This window comes from Leptonotus elevatus, chromosome 4 (genome assembly GCF_054856555.1).
Source record: "Leptonotus elevatus isolate MCC_2025b chromosome 4, RoL_Lele_1.0, whole genome shotgun sequence".
NCBI classification, from domain to species: domain Eukaryota; kingdom Metazoa; phylum Chordata; class Actinopteri; order Syngnathiformes; family Syngnathidae; genus Leptonotus; species Leptonotus elevatus.
The window spans coordinates 797,571-816,543 of NC_141242.1; the positions used below are offsets into that span (position 1 = coordinate 797,571).

The window sequence follows — 18,973 nt, forward strand, 5'->3', positions numbered from 1 at the left end:
AGGCCGGTGAAGGCGTCGCCTGGCATTTTGGAGGGCGACTCATTGGCTGAGGGGTTTGAGGACCGGCGTGACGTGGTCACATTTGCGTCTCCTCATCAGGACCCGAGCAGCACGGTTGTGGACGTGCTGTGGTTTTTGGAGGCTCTTTTGCCCGGGGTCCCGATCAGGAGGGTTTTACAGCAGTCCAACCTGGAGGAGACGAAGGCATGGATCGAGTTCTCCGCATGCGGTCGGGAGAGAGGGGACGAGTTTTGGCAATGTTTTTGAGGTGACGGATGTGAGTATCGAATGAGAGACGCGAGTCGCGCCTGGCGCCCGGGTTCGGAGCAAAGGAGGGAATATTGAGGCCCAAAACTCGAGGACGTCCTGTAACCAAAGGCACTCCACAGTATGTTTGAACGGATTTTTTTTTTTTCCTTTTTGTCCAGTCAGCATGCCAATTGTGTGAGCCAGGTCACAGAAGTCTACTACTACTTCCTGAATCATGGGAAATGTAGTCCTACGAGCCTAATGTTGCGGTTGCCGGTCAGACCCAACGCAAGGCAAACTTTTCTGCCGGCATATTCCCGATGTTACGACGCGGGACGAGCTTCCAAAAACTGTTGGGACTGAGCACAAAAGCTGCCATGATGCTGAGTGGCTTGTTTTGCCCTGTTGAACTCCAAATAGCATTTAGCATTAGCTCAAGCAGTAACGCAACCACTGACTAGCGATGACATTTGTTAGAAATACTTCCCGCTGACAATGGAATTGTATATTTTGATTTTGATTCTTTTGGAAAATGCGGTCACCCGAATGTGATGTCGCAGACGCGAAGATGAGGTTGTCAAGGTTCGTGTGCATCAGAAGGCTGAGCTGGGGGCCTTTTGCAGGTGCAGTCAGGTCCCCTGGGGGGCCCTCTGAGCCCGCTTTTGGAGCCCGGTTGGGGGGGGGTGAAACTTAAGGTTCAGAGCTCGCATTTGCAGCCCGGCGGCGGCCGGCTGCTGTCACTCCGTTTATTTTGGGACGATGGCGTGCGATCCTCGCGTTCAAAGGCAGGAGGGGGGGCGGAGTGGGGCGCCACGCGAATCAGCCGCTTTGACACTCCGGGCTGCGACACGCAGGCAGCAGCCGGACACACGGCCGCCCCCCCAGCGCCACTGCAGCAGGTAAACACACCTTTACTTCTCAACTCCGGCTGGGGGGGGTTTGGGGGCGGCTCCCAGTCCAGCCATCCGACCTGCCCACCTTGCCACTGTTTGTTGTCGGGGGTGGGGGCGCGGGGGGGGGGGGCAGCACAGACCTTGAAAGCTTCACATGTTGCGCTTGCTATGTGACTTGTCTCGCTTGAAGGGGAACCTGCCTGCTGCGCTTCAGCCGGTAAGAAAATGTCGGGGTGGGGGTCGGGGGGGGACCGGGGGCTTTTTGGGTCCGTATCGGTCATTGTGGACCACAACGGCTTTTATGACACGGCTATAATTACTCTTTCCACTGTTGACGCCAACCTTCTAGTGCCTTAAAAGGAGGGGGGGGGGGGGGGGGGGCTCATTTTTCAACCGGGGAGGGGGGACGGAATGGGAACGTTGGACTTGCTGGATCTAAATTTCACCAACAAGTGACAGCTGATTCTTTACGATCTATCGCTATTTGAATATTCTTAATTATTCTTAGTTCTTGCTAACTCCTCCTGCAATTGGCTGGGCTGGGTGGCAGCCAATCAGCTGTCAGGCAGGTGAGATGTCATCGGTCACGTGATCACAAACTATTTTGGCACCTCAGCGCAGAGGTGAGTATAAATACACGCATACTGTGCGGTCAATGTAGCTTAAGTGCCGGGAGGAAGATAATGAACGTCACACTCAAGACATCGCAACAAATCGAGTAACTTATTAAAAACAACAACATTTTGATAAATGGAACGTTTCCTGCAGTGAAGTGGAAAGCCAACCCAACAAATGAATAATATGTATGGCATCGTGATGAATATTGCGCTTGTTGAATACGAAAATGGTCCTGTTTTTATGCATCTCAGGGGGCGGCCATTTTGCCGCTTGCAGTGGATTGAAAATGACACAATCACAGTCACTCAGGGCTCACCTGAGTGAGGTCATATGACATTCTCAGGCTGAGCTGTGATTGGTCGTTTCCGCGTTAGCGCTGAGCAACTGCGATGTCATTTTCACTTGACAACGAGTGGCAAATGGCCGCCACCTGAAGTGGATCATTTTGCTTCTTAAGTCATATTCCACAAACGCAATATTCATCAGAATGTCTTTTTGGAATAGTCGGGGTGCATAGAACACTTTCTTGATATTTAAAATAAATAAATAAATACATTTAAGTGGGGGCAGGGGGTTGACTTCCTCCAAAAACCACGTGTTTTTAACCATTTCTGGGAGCGGCCATTTTGCCACGCGCTGTCAACTGAAAGTGACTTCACATTTGCTCAGGACTCGAGTAACGGCCAATCACGGCTCAGCTTCAGAAAACAGGTGACGCGCGATTGGTCGTTATATGAGCCTGAGCAACTGTGATGTCATTTCCGCTCGACAGCAAATGGCCGCCCCCGGAGATGCATCGAAACGTGTGCATTTGGGTCGACTTCCCGACTAAGTCAAATAGCTTGTCAAAAAATCGAACTCCTATCAAATCCAATCTTAAGGTTAAAGATTTTTGATTTACAAAGAAGACACGAATACTTGAGACGTTATAACTTGAGAAGTTTCATGTGAAACTTGTCAGCTTCAAATGTGAAATGAATCGTGCATATTGAAGGTTTGATTCTGGTGTGGCAACAATGCGCTTCCATTAAACATGTCAAACATGTATGAAATTGTTTTCTTTCAGATTTGTGATGGTGCATAAATGGCAGTGTGTGTGCGTGTGCAAATGTGCGCCTTTATTGAGTCCGAAATGAGCGATATCAAATAAACGCAATCAGTGACGTTTGTTATCAAAAATATAGAACTTTGTTCCCACAAAATTGTGACAATATTCTTCAAAATGGTTTACTTTCAAAATAGACCACATTCATCAAAAAAAGGTGACTCTTGAAAATCGGACCTTTTATGGCTAATATAAACGATTGCAATTTTAAAACTGTAAAACTTCAATATCAAAAACATGCAAAATAGGACTTCAACCTAAAAAAATATACAACTGATTTAATGTAGATTGGTAAAAAGTCAGAGATTATTGCAGTATAAAAAGATTTTAATTGACTTAAAAAAGGGCAGTACAAACTCATACAAGCACAAAAAAAGGGAAAAAAAAGGCCTCAGTGATTGCAAAGTAAACAGGAAGTGATTGCAAAGTAAACAGGAAGTGATTGTACAGCTCAGATGACGAAGACATGAACGACGTGACTGACCGTCTGTGTGACCTTTAAGTCACAAAGCGGGAGCGGGGTCAGTGTGTGTGTGTGTGTGGGGGGGGGGGGGGGGTCAAGCTGGAGAAAGGACATCAGTAGTGACTTTGACACAAATCTGGAAAAGACACAAATAAAAACATTTCTTATTGATGACGGTGAAAAAAATCTTCACTGTCACAATAATAATGATCATTTTTACATTGCAATTCAAATGGACCCATTTTAAAATTGACAACATCCAGAAAATGAGAATGTTAACGAGCGGGGGGGGGGGGGGGGGGGGGGGGGGTTGGGGGGGGGGGGGGTTGGGGGGGGGTGGGTTAGTAAAAGTGAAATCACTAAAGTTAATTCAACAATATATTATAGTTTGACTTTTGTTTGTTCAATATTTACAAGACAAACTAAATACGTTGGTTGTCGTGGGTCAAACTGAAGTGTGAATTTTATTGAATTTTTTTGGTGTAGCAAAAAAAAAACATTGAACTAAAACTTTTTAGTTTCTTGAAAGGAGCAATCACATTTAATCCTGTTTCCATTACGCCGGCAAAATGGACACATTTTAAGGCCTAAAAAATGGGATAATTAAATGTAATCAATAAGTCTAAAAAATAAAGTAAGACATTTAACAATTATGAACAGCCAAAGTGAAAGTCCAATCTTGGGAAAAATGTCGTTTTTAATGTTGACTTTTCGTGATTTAACCTTTTTGGTGCAGCGAGGGATTTAGGTTAGGTTTTCATTTTCTTTTGATGGAACCTCCATTATTCACTGAAAAACCGGTCTCAGTGTTACTTTAGCATGCTAAGCTAATTGTATTTGCGCGGCGCATATGCTTGAGTCTGACACTTGTTGCGGTTTGGCCTTCAGGAGGTCGAGGCGCTCATGGCGGTCGCTTACGGAGCAGCCATCCCGCCTGGATTCTTCTCCCTCCAGTACCCGCCCCCCTTGTTCCCCAAGCCCGGGAAAGACAATGCCCGACTCCAGAAGCTCCTGAAACGGAACGGCAAAAAGAAGACGTCCCCGCAGGCGTCGCAGGCCGCCGCCCCTTTCCGCTCCAGCCTCTCCCCCGTCAACGAAGCCAGCCCCGACCTCGAGCGCAGCGACCGCGGCACGCCGCCCAAAACGCCCGAGGTGCCGTATGCGTTCTACGCCGCCCAGCAGTCGTCTCGCTTCGCCGCCCGCCCGCTTTATCAGCATGTGGCGTCGCCGTACCCGCAGCGGGCGGCCTTCTCTCGAGCGGGCAGGTTCTCGCCTCAGCCGCTCGCCTTCCCGCAATACCCGCAACACGGCGCCGCCATTCTGTACCCAAGTTCGCCGCAACAAGCCCCGCCCACTCCGATGGTGCCCGTCCAGCCGACGGCTCCTAGAATCACTCAGCGACCTTCAGGTCCTCTTCCAGAGTCAAAACCCCCAAATGCGAGTCCTTTTCAAGAAGCTCCCAGACGAGCGGTCGGCCCACCAACCAAGCCAAAACCAGTCAGCCCCAATCCGTTCTTCTACCCAGCAACCGGACCTCGGGCTTTGACTAGGCCTCTCACGGTGCTGACTCAGTTGGTCAAGCCCAAAAGTCCTCGTCCGACATTCAAGGCCTCCGAACCTTCCAAATCTCCCAAGTCCATGTTTGAGGTCCCCCAAATCCGTCAGTACACGGCGAGCACCTCCTACTACGAGACATCCAGGACGCCGCCGGTGTATGACACATTCGCTCTAACTGCCATCGGCTGCACCATCGCCACCGAAAGCAACCAAGAAGCAAGACCAGCATTTGAAGCCAGGAGGTCCGCCACCCCAAATCCTTCGGTCGCCTCCGAGCCACAAGCAAAAACACCCGCCGCAGACGCGGGAAGAGAAAAAACCGCAAGAGTTGAGATGAACGCTGCAGTAGCTCCAACCATCGAGATAAGGAGAGCCACGCCCACATCCGAAACGAGGGTCCAAACCCCGAGCCAGGAAATGCAATCCCTGCGATGCCTCACAGGGCGTCCGAGAACCCCGGCAAAGCGTGCCGCGACGCCCGTGTTTGAGGTTTCCAAAGCGAACCCGCTCTTGTTTGCCGTGTCCCCAGTGACGACGGAGCCAGACGGGTCCAGGACCCCCAAAATGAGAGCCAAGACTCCAGAGATCAACGTGCTTACGACAGTTCTGAACGGGGAGGTCCAGGAAAGCTTCCCACAGATGGTTACAAAGTCCAAATCAGAACCCGATCTGACCAGAAGAACTCTGACGGCTGAGCTCGCATCTGCCGCAACATCCTTCGGGTATCAGAGGCCCAAAACTCCAACGTCCGAGGCGTCGCGGCTGCTAAGCTCATCTCCAGCTTTTAAAAGACCAAGAACTCCCACATATGGGACGTCCCCCCAAGGTGGACCGGCGGCAGCCTTGCAGAGGTCAAAGACCCCAACTCTCGTGGGGCCCAAATCCAAGTCCGCCTACCGCGGGCTGATGCCCGGAGCGTATGCCGCTTACGGTGGAATCGGAACGCACGCGCCGGCCTTCGAGATGACGAGATCTCAGGAGGCGACTCGCGAGGACGCCGCAGCCCCCCGCAGTAAAACGCCAGCCCGAGAAGTCAAAGACAGCTCCAGATTTGAGGACAAGACCGCCCCATTAATTGCTACGATCGTTGCCTCCCAGACAGCAGAAAACTCAGCAGTGGCGCCGCGGCCCGAGATGACGACGGTTCCGCCACCGTTCCCAGAGAAGCAACAACAGGTTTGTAAACCGCCAACCTCAGGCAGCAGAACTGCCGTCCGCCAGAAGACGGACTTGCCAGCACCTTCCACGGCCAAACGAGCGCCTCCGACTCGTGAGAAGGACCCTCTGATGGCGGTCAGAAAGCTCCTTGGCAAAGACAAAGTCCCGCCCTCCAAACGGCAAGATCAGGCAAAGGTTGAAGAGCCGGTGAAAGTCAAAGAGGTTGCGAAGGTCAAAGCAAAAGCTGCCCAAAGTCAAAACAAGGACGACGAGACTGGAACACTTGCAGGAGCTGACAAGGAAGACGGCGAGTCGCCCAAGACCGTCCAGAAACCAAAGGCCTTGAAATCCAAAATGAGCGGCTGGTCCAGACTAAAGAAGCACTTGGTAGTGGAGCAGGAAGAGCCTTTGTTTCCACCAACGGAGGCAGCGGGCCAGGACCAGGACCAGAGCCAGGACCAGAGCCAGGGAGGCCCCGCCGCCGGCTCCACACCCCCGAAAGCCACCAAGATGTGGGACGCCGTCCTCTTCCAGATGTTCTCCAGCAAGGAGAACATCATGCATCAGATCGAGCTGCAGAAGACGGACGGGAAGAAGACGGACGACGAGGACGAGGCCAAGCGGGCCAAGGACATCCCGTCCTTTGCGCACCGGCTGCCCGTCTTGCTCTTCAGCCCCAGGTTCGACGCCAAGAAGCTGAAGGAGGCCGCCTGCAGACCCCTCGCCAAGTTCTCCACCGTCTTTGAGATGGGCCTGATTGCGCGCAAGGCCAAAGAAGACGAACCGAAAGACTTTAACAGAACCGCCAGAGGCTTCAGCTCGTCTTAAGAAGTCACGAGGGCGCTCGGGTGTGTCGGCAAAGGTTAAAGTGCGTCGGGCCTCAAGTCGTCGCCGGGTCCCGGTTGCGCTGGTTTTGGCTTTCGCGCGAGCGCCTCGTTTGTCTTCCCATTAAAAGCTTTGATGTTTGAACTCCTTAACGAGCCTCCCGTTTGTTCCAGATGTTCCTTTGGTGGTCTTTCACGCTCGCCTCGGAGTCTGACGCGTTCTTTTTCACGTTCCAGATCGTGAAAGAGAACAAAATAGTCGCGTTGACGCCGTTTGTGGACTTTGTCGTGTTCTGGATCAGACGGAATTGATTCCGGAAGGAGAACGTTTGTGTCAAGAAAGTTGAAGGTCGTCGGGAAAGTTGAAAAGACGAATCGTTGGAAAGTCAAAAAGTGGGCTTAACTGCCGATGTTGGTCCCCTCGCCGCCTCCGCATGTTTTGTGTGTGCGTGCGTGCGCTCATCTTCCATTTTTAAATTCTAAATCTGAATTTCTACCTTCACTTCTCTGAGGGAATTTCAAAATAAAACAACCAGGCAAAGTTTTTCACCTGTTGCCAGTTTTTGTCAGTTAGATATCGTTTCGAAAGGTACTCAAAGACGAGGTTCGGGGCGGGGGTGGGCACTTCCGTCGGCCCGTCGTTGACGGATTCCCAGCTTTGCGGTGGCGAAGCCTCCAAAAAATACACAAGCTGAACACGGACCGAAGCAGGTTTTGGTCCGCCCCAACCGGGTCAGTACAGACGGTCCTTCTCAATCCATTTTGTATTTTTGCGTCAAAACTCTCACCGGAAAGGCGGACATTAACAACAACGGGAGTGCCCAAGTCTGGTTTTGGGGCGGAGTAGGTTTAGGATGAGGACTTTCAGGATGGATGACATTTTTTCTGATCCGAATGTCAGATATTGAAATATTTCACAGCTCACTTTTTGCGACATACGGTGCAGCGACTTCCGCGAGCTCATTGGTTCGATTTGCTGAAATGTTATTTACATCGATGTGCCGAGGACTTTGTAGTTACTATTTCTCAAAAACTTTGATTCCCAGGAACCGGTTTTCCCCAAAAATGGTGGTTATCATTTTAAAATGAAAATGTACCAAGAAGAGGTTGTTGGCCATTCACAGTACAAAAGTGCCTCTGGTTTTGTTTCCAGTGTGTTTCAAGTGGGCGTGGCTTCTCTCACCCGACTTTCCATCGGTGGCCTGTTCCTGGTCCGCAGAGATCTTCTGGTACTTGCCGTGTCCCGTCACCACAAACGTGTACTTCTTACTCGCCGCCGCCGAACCCTGACCGAGACGCGCAACAAGCGTCGGCGTGCGTCACAGAAAGCAACGCACGTAGCATGTTAGCATTAGCATGCGTTACCTTGACGATGGCGGTGGGCCTCCCTGAGGAATCGCCAATGACCTCCCACATGTTCTTCTTCTGCATCACATCTCCGCACTTCACATCCTGACAAAACACGGTCATGGATTAACGCTTAGCTTAGCATAAAGCCGTTAGCACGACTCCCACATTTTGCTTGCTTTGTCGACTCGCGCGGACGTCGTTACTCACCGCCGCGCGGCTCTGCAGAGGTCGGCCGCCGTCCGGTTGGCCCTTCACCCACTGGGTGATCAGGTTGGCCACGCCCACCTTCAATCCGTCAGTGTCCTGATGAGCGAACCCGTGAGAGGAGAGCAGCAGAAATCGGACCTTTCTTGAGAAAATAAATAGAACGCTTCAAAAACGCTCACCTGACAGGAAGCGCTTTTGGGGGGGCTGCCGGCGGTCCGCATCTCGTTAGCTTCAAACAGGTTCTTCTTGGAGGTGACGGCGTCCAGCGAGTTGGGAAGGTCCACCGCCGCCACGGTCCTCGAGCCTCGACGTTCCTGAGAATTCTGGACACGCAGAGAATTGGTAACTGATTGATTGATTGATCTTGACTGTCGGTCTGTGTGTGCGTGTGTGCGTGTGTGCGTGCGCGCGCGCGCACCTCCACAGCGTGCGCGTACTGCTCCATCTTGTCGTCGATGTTGCTGACGAGGACGAGCGCTGGCGTCTTTTTGAAACTGTTACTGAAAAGTGGAAGACAGCAACAAAAGAGGACCTGGTTGCCATGACAACAAGACAAAAAAAAAGCACCCACCCCAGCGGCATCTCCGCTTCAAGCCTCACGGAACGTTAGTTTCTTGGAACTTTACGAAATTGTTCACGTCATGCATATTTAACTCATTCACTGCCACTGACGTCCATAGACGTCAAAAATTCATTTGTACTATTTCTATTAATTTCACACTTTTTCCACTTTTGGTAATAAGAGTATGAAAACCTGAAAATAAGTTGTTTTATTGTACATTTAGAACAGATATAAAATTTGTGATTAATCGTGAATTAATTATTGAAGTCGTGATTAATTACAATTGAAAAATGTAATCGCCTGATGAGATTTAAAAAGAAAAAAGAAAAGAAAAGATCATTAAAAATTAGGGGCGTCGGGCGATGACATTTTTTCAATTGCAATTAATCGCATGACTTCAGTAGTTAACTCACGATTAATCACACATTTTTACATCTGTTCTAAATGTACAATAAAACAAATTCTAGGTTTTGGGAATTTTTTTTAAATGAATAGTAAATAGTTCAAATGAATTTTTGACGTCTGTAGCCGCCAATGGCAGTGAATGAGTTAAATATGTTAATTTGAGTCACCTTTTCTTCAGCGAGCGGCTGAGGCACTCCGTCCTCTCGGTGATCTGGAAGTCGCAAGACAACACGGAAGACAGGACATGACGTCATCAAGTTCTAAAAATGTGGTCTCGAATGCAATTAAAGCCTTTAAAAAGCATGTTTGGAAAGTGTTTAGACTGAGTGAAGTTCAAACGTGGGTTTGAACGCATTTGCATAACAGAGTCTTTAAATTGTTGGTGTAAATGTTGTCAAGCATTCTAAAAATGTCCACAAGTCTTTAAAATGGACCAAAAGTGTTTCAAAGTGATCGTTAGTTGGTCGGCACACGTCTGCTCGCTTCATTTTGTAAGCCGGGCTCTGATTGGTCCAATCAGAGTAAAGCGCACGCACATTGTTGCAGGGCTGATATTTAAAAAGTTGCCCCAAATGAGCGACGTGATGTCGAAAGCTTGTGAATGGACGTCCCGTGAGATTTACTTTGTGCGCGGGCGTCCTGATGGGGCCGAAGGTCTCGCCCTCCAACACGTCGCCGCCGCTCAACATCTTCATCCTCTCGGCCGCGTCCGTCCTCCTCCTCGCCATCTCCTCCTTCATGCGCCCGCGCTCCTCCTGTCAATCAAACATCAACAAACCATCAACGGCGTCCTCTTGCCGATCCCAACAAAGTGATTAAATACGGTACGATTTTATTGACTATTTGTTTTTTTTAAGGTCTTTCATAAACACATTGAATATATTGAGAGATGTCCAAATAACACAAAACTGTTGTCCAGTGTGAGTGAACGTCCACAGGATTTGTTTAGCGCAAGCACGAGATGCCGTTCATCAAACTTCTGCCGCCAAACTAACAAACTTTGCAATAATCCTGTTGAAAGATTGAAGTCATGCCGCAAATCACTCCATGTAAGTCCAAGCTGCCATTTTTTCATTTGTATTTTTGTTATGATGGTCTGATGGCGTCACACGCTGAGCGGCAGGCCTTCAATAAATGATTCATTCATATTTCCCGCACTGTGAATGGGTCAAAAATGGAGCGAAAACGGAGCGAAAACGGAGCGCAAACGGAGCGAAAACGGAGCGAAAACGGAGTGAAAACGGAGCTCTACTTTGAAAACAACCCAAAGTTGTGTCAAATTGACCTATAAAGTGGATCGGTCCATTGTTGATCCATAATGGAGTTACCTTTGACCCAACACTTTTTTAGAGCGTAGCCATTGCACAGTGTCTGGATGGAGGTCATGTGACTCACCTCGTCTTGTCGTCGCCGCTCCTCCTCGCTTGGGAGGCGCGTCTTCATCTCCCTCCTCCTGGCCAGCTCCTCCAGCTCCAGCTCGGCTCGGGCGTGTCGTCGCTCCGGCCGCTCCGGCTCCTGGCTCTCCTTGTCCTGGATGCCCTGCCGGACCTTCTCCGGACGACGCTCCGCTTCCAAGATGGCCGCCGCCTCGCCCTGCTCGCCGCACCTGACGCATCGTATGCTAATGCTAATGCTAATGTTGTTCATTAAGTGAGTTCATTACGTAAGTGCGTACCTGGCGGACCCGCTCTCTGATTGGTTGCTGGGAGGTGATGTCACTTCCTGTTGGGCAGAATCTGGTTTGGAGTCTCGGAGAAGGAAAACGTTGGCTGCGTATGAGACTTGGGCTTGTTGTCGTTTCTCCACCTGGACGCGAGAAGCGCACAAAATGCAAACATGACCGCACACAACATGAGAAGCGCACGTAACATTCAGAAGAAACCACATGAGAACCGTACTTAAGTACGGTATGTTTTTTTCAAGGCCAATTTCATACCCATTATTAGTTGTCAAGGAAGCCGATATTCATTTGCAGTAAAAGACAAAAACATGAGTGTCAACCAAAAAAAAAAGTTATTTTAATTTTAAATATATAAATATATTGCAGGGAGCTTGCAGGGTCATCAGCATGTATTAAGCTCATAAAAAGTAAGCACGTAAATAGTTCTCTGAAGAAAAATTTCCAAAATCTCAACATCATTTCCTAATTTTATTTTATTACTATTATAAAAAAAAAATTATAAAAATTGTAGGAAGTTCCTAGTGTCAGCATCATTTTTTATAAATAATATATATATATATATATATATATATATATATATATATATATATATATTATTGGCAAAAGTAGCTCATTTGGGGTTTTCGTCAAGGTTTGTAAAAAGTTTCAAAAGATCTTTGCAGTGAAAAATTGTCTGAAAATGTTCGAAATGTGTTTCTAACAAGTAAAAACGGTCTGTCAGCATCTTGTTGTTTTAAGTGTGCCAAAGACGTATTTATACGTTTTTTAAATGCTAGAACACACTGCTTTGATGCGGCCTCTCAACTGAAGAGAATGCTTGAAGCAATGGTAGTTATTGCAAAAAATGGCCAGCAGGTGGCAGCAGAGCAAAAGAAAACAACCAGGGCCATGTTGAAATAAAAAAGCTCATTTACTCACATTTCTAAAAAGATTTGAGAATAAATTTGCTATATTCTAATGCTAATTGCTGCAAAACGAAAACAGATTTAAATCTACTTTTATTTCCTGATGAAAGAAGAGACCCTAATCTTTCTTTTGGACGGTTCCATGTTTTGATAGCAATAGAACACAATATTTTGTGGGCCTTGTAAAAATCGGTTAAAATCCAGTAAAAAAGCCGGGAGTGAAGGGGATTGCTCCAGTCGAAATGGCTGAGAGTGAATGCGTTAAAAAAACACACACACAAGAATAGCAAACCAGGAACCATTCAGGAACCCCATGAGTCACGCAAGAACCACACAAGAACTGTTGAAGAAGGGCAACAAAAAGAGCCAAAAAGGAACAATTCAAAAACCAGAACCAGAACCGTTGAAAAATAACAAAAGAAACCACAAAGGAACCCAAACGGAAAGAGCCAAGAACAAAACAAGAAGCAAGCAGGAAGCACACAAAGAAAACTGTCAAGAAAGTTGAAGTTGTGCTCAACTGGAACGTGAATGACAAACACTGGTGCAGGAACAAAATGATCGGTCACCTGACTGGGCCCAGACGTGGCCGTGCTGTTTCGCTTGCCGTCTTCGTCGTCCTCATCACGCCGGACGTCAGTGGATGAAGACCAAAACGTGCAGGATGCGTCTTCTGGCGCTGCTCGGTAGGCGGCGCCGTCCCGCTCGTCCCGCTCGTCCCGCTCGCCCCCGTCCCGTCCGCCCCCGGCCACCTCCTGGAGGCGCCGTTGCCTCCTCTGCTGTCTGCGCTGCGTCCAATCGCTGAAGCCTTCGTCTTCCTCCAGCGACGGCGAACTGCGAGGTTTCACCGACTCGTCAAATCTGCAGGAGGGACAAATGGCGTCGCGAGCCGAATGGTCGCCGACAAGCCAATCAGTCCTCGTGATGGGGAGGTTGGGAAAGAATTTGTTCGGGTTCGACGTTAACGCTGCCCCGATGGCCCGCCGCCACGCCATCTCACACCTTCACATGTCGCCGGCAAATAAAACATCCGATAGAAAAAACAAAAGTCACAGCCGCCCAAAAGGGATTTTTGTCTTTTTTTGACATTTCAGACCCAAAAACTTTGAAACAGGAAGTAAAAACTGGACGAAGGGGCACGGAGCAGGGCTAGCCTCATTTGGCTAGCTTCAGTTAGCCCAATCGCGATATATACCAATGGCAGCGGGACCGCAAAATTGCAGCAATGCAAAGTAACGCTTTGACGCCTGATTTGTCGTGCGCAACAATGATGTGCTCAACGGAACTTCAGCCATCGGAGCAGATTTCGGATATTGCGCAACAACACTGAGACACGTTAAGACTTGTCACAACGCGGCAAACGGCCGACCTCGTTGAAGCTAATGGAGCTCATGTTGAGTGCTATTTGCAATTAGGGCCTGGCCAATTAAGTGGTCAATATTTTGCCAAATTGAGCCCCCCCCCCAAAAAAAATTTCTTTATTTGTTGGTTTTCATTTTTTTTATTTACAAACCCAATATATTCTTCAAAAAACTGTGACAATCATTCAAAACAAGTTTTTCACACACAAAAAAAACCCGGGAGGAAATTAGAAGAATGAGGAAAATCAAAAATAAGAAAACAAATATTACATTTAAAAAAAATATGCAGGGGTCGACTTGTTTTAATGTGTAATATCAGCAATTACCACTAGATGGCAGACATGTCTTCACACTTCAATGTGAGAATTTGAAATATGCAAGACAAACATTGTAAATCAATCATATTAAGATTTTTGTGGGGACATTTTTTTTAACTGAAGCAATCCCCTTCGCTCCCGGCTGTTTTACTGGACTTGGACGGATTTTGCACACAAAAAGGCCCACAAAATATTGTGTTCTATTGCTATCAAAACATGGAAGCTACCAAAAGAAAGATTCTCTTCTTTCATTAGAAAAAAAGGACATTTCTATCGGTTTCCGTTTTGTAGCAATTAGCATTAGAATAGAGCTAAGTTTCATCTTTCTTCACAAATCTGTTTAAAACAGTGGGGAACGTTTTTTGTTTTTTTTTGCATGGCCCTGGTTGCTCTCTTATACTCTGCTGTTTTTGTTGCTTCAAGCATTCTCTTCAGTTCCGAGACTGCATCATATGCTCTAGCTTTAAAAAAAAAAAACATCCAAAAAATGAGGGGAGCAAATAATAATTATCGGGGAACATTCTATTTCCAGGTGATGCCGATTATGTGTGAGGAATCGTTGCTCGTTGTTGTATTCTGGTTTTCACGCCAACATCTTGTCTTTTTTCCCGCAGTCTCTGTTTTGCCAACCTTTGGTGTTGTTATCGACCTTTTGTTTCTGCCGTTCTATCCCTCGTGTGTTCCGTCTGCTTTGGACGTTTGCTTTCGACAAACCGTAACATGTACGTGATGAAGATTCGGGGCCAGGGCCGCTTCGAGCAGGGCCAGCACAACTTGACTCGTGGTCCAAGCCCCCCCCCACCCCCCCCCAAAAAAAAGTCCTCAACCTGTGCATGATTCAGCCTGTGTTTGATACGCAAACATTTGCAAGCTGTTTTGCAATTTTGTCTTGACGTCAACTTTTAGTGTATTACCTCAGCCAAGGAAGAGGTCGTCGACCTTGTTTTGCTTGCCCAAAGTTGGAGTTAATATTTGTTTTCAGTGTTTGCCACAAAGAAAATGCTCCAAACGCAGTCAAGCGTTCAAAATGGCAGCAAGATGAAAGACGGCGACATTCGACAAACAACCGGTCGCCAGTTCATGTCAGGTTGCATTTAGACAAACGATGGACCGGTCGCCTGTCAGTGTTATGAGCGAGCGACGACGCGGCAGACGCGACGTCATCTGCATTCTTTGGAAGTTGTGTCACAACAGCTGGCGTGTGTGTGCGTGCGCGCGCGCGTGCACTTACGCGCGTTGGTTGGCCGTGCGGTCGTCGGCGTGCTCGGCGGGCGCCGCGTCGCTGTCCCTGCGACACAACTGGTCTCTGGCTCGTCTCCGGCGTTCGCGTTGGATCTCCTCGGCGTCCTCCGCGCTCCTCTGGGCCGTCAACCTGCCGCCACGTGCTCATGTTTAGTCACATTTCCGAGGACAGACGCTTGCGTGCCTTTCTGTGACTCGTCCAGTCTCAACGCACGTAAGGACGTCAAGTTTTCTCTTAAAGGTCCACCAATAAAAAAAGAAAGACTCTGAAAAGGCAAAAAAAACAAAAAGTGTCTATAAAGGCCACCTGCTTGTTTTGTTAGCAACATGTCAGAACTGGTTTGCGCGCTGGCAGACGTCAATGATGTCACAAGCGTGAAAAAGTAGGACAAGTCCTCGACGACATCAAAGACATGTTGTCAGCCACGATAAAAATAATAATTACAGGTCGCGCACTCAAAGATGAGATGATGTCATGACGAGTCGCGACCTGTCGGCAGACGTTTGTCATCACGCTTCTCGGCTCGCGCTACCAGCTAACATTCCTTTCCGCTAAAAACGCTTTCGACTTCGACTTCCCGAAAAAAAACCCACACAATTTGTATGAAAACATACACTTTAATGTCACGTATCATTTTAGCACAAAAGTAGGCTCACATGTAGAAACACAAATGTTACTATATTCTATGTATGCTAATGCTAGCCAGTTCAGCGCGCTAACACACAACCTAACGCAGGTTTTTCATTTTACAAAACATAAGAAGCAGAGAATTTGAATAAAAGTATACATGCTAGTATCGTATATTCTTTTAACACTGCTATGTGGTACAAAAACCTTAGAACTAGCCAAGTATGCTAACACTAGCTAAGCATGATAACATGTCAAATGCAATTGTTTTATCACTACAATTTATTTTCTTTATTACCAAGATAAGAAACACTAAAGTATAGTAGGAACATTCAAGCTAGCTAATTAGACGGATGCTAATTGGCTAAAGATGCTAACACACATACATTTTGAAATAAGGTGAGAGGACGCGTGCTGTGTTTATAAGCCACAGACACCACGGCGGGGGGAGGGGCCGAGTGAGGGTACGGATGGGGGGGGGGGGTCTCAATCCCCTGTCAATCAATCTGATAAAGAGAAAGAAAAAAAAACATTCCTCAGGCACTCTCTGCCTGTATCGTAAACGTGTGTGTGCGCGTGGGATGGAGGGGTCAAAGGTCGCAGTCTGTTTACAGCTGTTCTGCTTCCTTTACGATGACATCATCGCCACACTGAGATAAGCGCACTCACTCGCTGGCGTTTATTTGGCTACCGAATTCCAAAATAAAAGCCGATTCTGAAAGCTGTCAAAATAAAAGTGATGACGTTCGCGGCGCCATTCCGTCGGCATGACCGGCGGCTGCGTCGCCACGGCAACCCAACCTACCAGCCGTCGTGTGCCTCTTCCTTCGATGACATCATCGCAAAGTGACGTCACAGCAATCACTGAGCGAGTGACACCCGTCTGGCCCCGCCTCCTGCTTTTATCGCTCAGACGCGACTCACAGACGCGGCGCCGGCCGATGATGACATCGTCATGAGTCGCCGTTGATGTGGCGCTCAGCGATGACGTCACACTAACAGACGCGACCATTCGCGCACAGCAGCCAACTCGACTCGCCGTAAGTCGCCATTGAAGGCACGTTTTCTTTTACTTTTCACTTGATACCGATACTAAGTACGGATACCAGCAAGTACTTTTGATACATAAAAGTTGCAAAAAAAGATGATTAAGATGATTAATATTTGTTATAATAATTACTAGGGCCTGACTGATATCGATTTTTTAAAGACTGATTCTGATATCGAGTAAAACCCAAATGAATGGGCCGATTGTCTTCAAAAATATATCAAGGATCAAATAGCTTGTGCGGACAATAAAAATGTGAATTACAGGCAGAACGTTTGCGGGTTTTGCAAGTTTGACAAGACTTTGTCAACATTTCTCAAACTTGATAACATTTATTTTGAATTTCATTCTCTTTGTCGGCGGATTCATCGGTGGCTCTTAAAAATTAGCCAAAACCCTCACAGCAAAAGTTGTCATTCTTACGAGCCAACCTGATGAATTTTTCCCACAAGACAAAAAGAATGAGGTTCAAAACAACATTTGGACGAAATGGCAGCTTTCTGACGCTTTCCGATTTGAATTTGAAACTTTGAGTCACGAAGAATCCAAAAAGAATCGTGTTTTCAAAAGATTTTCAAAGATTCCTTTTCTCCTTTGCGGACGGCCAATGAGGCATCAGCGGGTAAACTTTGACCTCTGAAAGCGGCACCGCTTCTCCTCGGACCGCCGCAAACAACAAAGATCTGGCGTTTGCCCCCCAATGGATGTCAACATGTTGTGCGCCGTCGCTTTCCAAATCCCTCCGACCCTAAAACCTGCGTGACCCACTAAATCCTTAATCCCATACAGAATTTGGGCCTTCCGGGAAGTCGACGGCGCTCCATAAAGTTCAATGAAACGTGTTGAAATGCAGAATTGGCGCCCGAATGCTCTTTGAAGCTGAATCTGCCCAAATGTGTCCAATTCATGCCAGAATCGTCTTCAGGATGCGAAACCAAATCCAGCAAAGAGTTTTGAAAGCCGAGATCTTCTTTTGATGGTTTTAAGCAGCACCGATTTTGCTTTGCAGGTCGATCAACATGAGAACCACAAATGACGCAAGCTGTCGGCCATTTTGGCATGAATTGTTTATATTCTGCTGATTGTTTGTTTTCAGGTGTCTTCTTGTTTTGTTTGTTTTTTCTTTCCCACATTTTGGTGTGTTTTGGGCGAACCTGAGCCAAGTTCTGCTGCCGATTGCTTACGAAGAGAAAAAGCGACAAAAAGCACAATTCCAAAAGAGTTTCTCTTTTCTTTGGCTGGGTTCGATCCTGACGCATCAACAAAACGAGTGCCATGACTAAGAACCTTCCAGAAAGTTGCCTCATCAATAAACAATAATGACGCAAATGAAATTGGACTGGAGTGTGCGTGCGCGTGCGCGTGCGCGTGAACGGACCTGATGAGGTTCTGGAGACCTTGTTTGCTGGAGTTCCTCCTCAGCGGCGCGTTGGACATCTTTACGGTTCTTCCTCGCTGAAGCTGGCAAACGTCCTCGGGTTCGTCCTCGGGTTCGTCCTCGGGTTCGACCTCGGGTTCGTCCTCGGGTCGCCTTGCGCTGCTTCTTCTTCTTCTTCGTCTTCTTCTTGTGGTTGTTGAGCCGCTGCTGGTTCTTGTCAGCTTCTTTCGAGGTTCTTGCGAGTTCCGTTGCGCTCACGCTGCCTCTTTTGTTGCCACTCGCTCGCTTCCTCCCCTGCACGGCGTGTCGGGAATGTCGGAGGGTGGGAGAGTCTGGGGGGGGGGCGTGGAGGACAGGCAGGGTTTAGTCATCACGTTCAGACCCCCCCCCCCCCCCCCCCCCCTTCTGTTGTCCTACATGTGGTTTCCATTGAGAGCAGCTCAGCATCCTTCTGGTCCTGCGCGTGTTTGCGGGGGGGTGAAAGATGATTCCCGCCCCTCATTCCAAACCCCCCCTTCAACATTTTCATCTGCCTGCGATTGAAAGCAGATGCCGAGCAGGCTAAAGTGTTGTTGTTGTTGTTTTTTGTTTGGATTTTCTTTTTCGGTTTTTAAACATTTGTCATGTGGCCGTATTGGACTTTGTTATCAAAAAAGGTTGGACGGCAAACGTTCAAGTACGAGCGCGACTTGTTGGAGAACGAACTTCACACGCGTCAAGTTTGCAACAGCCTTCTTCTGTACAGGAAGTGACGTCACAATCAAAGCAGGAAGTCAACAGTGTCAGCAACATCTTTTATTGTTTTAACTTTGAAGAGTTTCGATTTAGATCAATCATCTGAAATTAATCAAAACCGTTTTATGAAAAAAAATTGTCCTATGAAAGCAATATTTGAGAGAGTGTTGGCAAACGTGACGTGACGTCATCGCGATGACGCCTGTCGGTCGCGTCCCGACTCGCAACGAGCGACCGCCAGAAACAAAAACTTTTAGGAGTCATAAAACGCAAGATGACAACAACGC

The 18,973-nt window shown here is 47.8% G+C and overlaps 2 protein-coding genes across 4 annotated transcripts; one reads left to right on the forward strand and one right to left on the reverse strand.

Annotated features, from left to right (window-relative positions):
- Nucleotides 1-1,009: 1,009 nt before the first annotated feature.
- Nucleotides 1,010-7,371, forward strand: prr33 (proline rich 33). Of its 2 annotated transcripts, none has more exons than XM_086074414.1 (2): nt 1,010-1,148; nt 4,217-7,369. In XM_086074414.1, exon 2 carries the CDS (start codon nt 4,232-4,234, stop codon nt 6,869-6,871), a length of 2,640 nt encoding a protein of 879 aa, XP_085930540.1. In that variant the 5' UTR covers nt 1,010-1,148; nt 4,217-4,231; the 3' UTR covers nt 6,872-7,369. The 2 variants fall into 2 exon arrangements, with proteins under 2 accessions (XP_085930540.1, XP_085930539.1); XM_086074413.1 differs by lacking the exon at nt 1,010-1,148 and adding an exon at nt 1,247-1,359 and having other exon boundaries at nt 4,217-7,371.
- On the reverse strand, nt 3,172-18,209 carry lsp1a (lymphocyte specific protein 1 a). 2 transcript variants are annotated; one of them, XM_086074416.1, is made up of 13 exons: nt 17,952-18,209; nt 14,887-15,027; nt 12,547-12,838; nt 11,067-11,197; nt 10,787-10,997; nt 10,015-10,146; nt 9,559-9,602; nt 8,843-8,924; nt 8,604-8,747; nt 8,425-8,520; nt 8,233-8,319; nt 8,051-8,153; nt 3,172-3,464 (listed from the first exon to the last, which is right to left on the reverse strand). In XM_086074416.1, the coding sequence occupies exons 1-13, from the start codon at nt 18,008-18,010 to the stop codon at nt 3,442-3,444; spliced, it is 1,545 nt and encodes a 514-aa protein (XP_085930542.1). In that variant the 5' UTR covers nt 18,011-18,209; the 3' UTR covers nt 3,172-3,441. The 2 variants fall into 2 exon arrangements, with proteins under 2 accessions (XP_085930542.1, XP_085930541.1); XM_086074415.1 differs by lacking the exon at nt 3,172-3,464 and having other exon boundaries at nt 6,679-8,153.
- Nucleotides 18,210-18,973: the final 764 nt, after the last annotated feature.

Coding starts and splice junctions, on each gene's coding strand:
- prr33 (XM_086074413.1), top strand. CDS start 1,297: ATGTTGCGCTTGCTATGTGACTTGTCTCGCTTGAAGGGGAACCTGCCT. Junction 1,360..4,216: donor TGCCTGCTGCGCTTCAGCCG/GTAAGAAAATGT, acceptor TTTGGCCTTCAG/GAGGTCGAGGCGCTCATGGC.
- lsp1a (XM_086074415.1), bottom strand. CDS start 18,010: ATGTCCAACGCGCCGCTGAGGAGGAACTCCAGCAAACAAGGTCTCCAG. Junction 15,028..17,951: donor GGTCTCCAGAACCTCATCAG/GTCCGTTCACGC, acceptor ACGTGGCGGCAG/GTTGACGGCCCAGAGGAGCG. Junction 10,998..11,066: donor TCAGAGAGCGGGTCCGCCAG/GTACGCACTTAC, acceptor ACGATGCGTCAG/GTGCGGCGAGCAGGGCGAGG.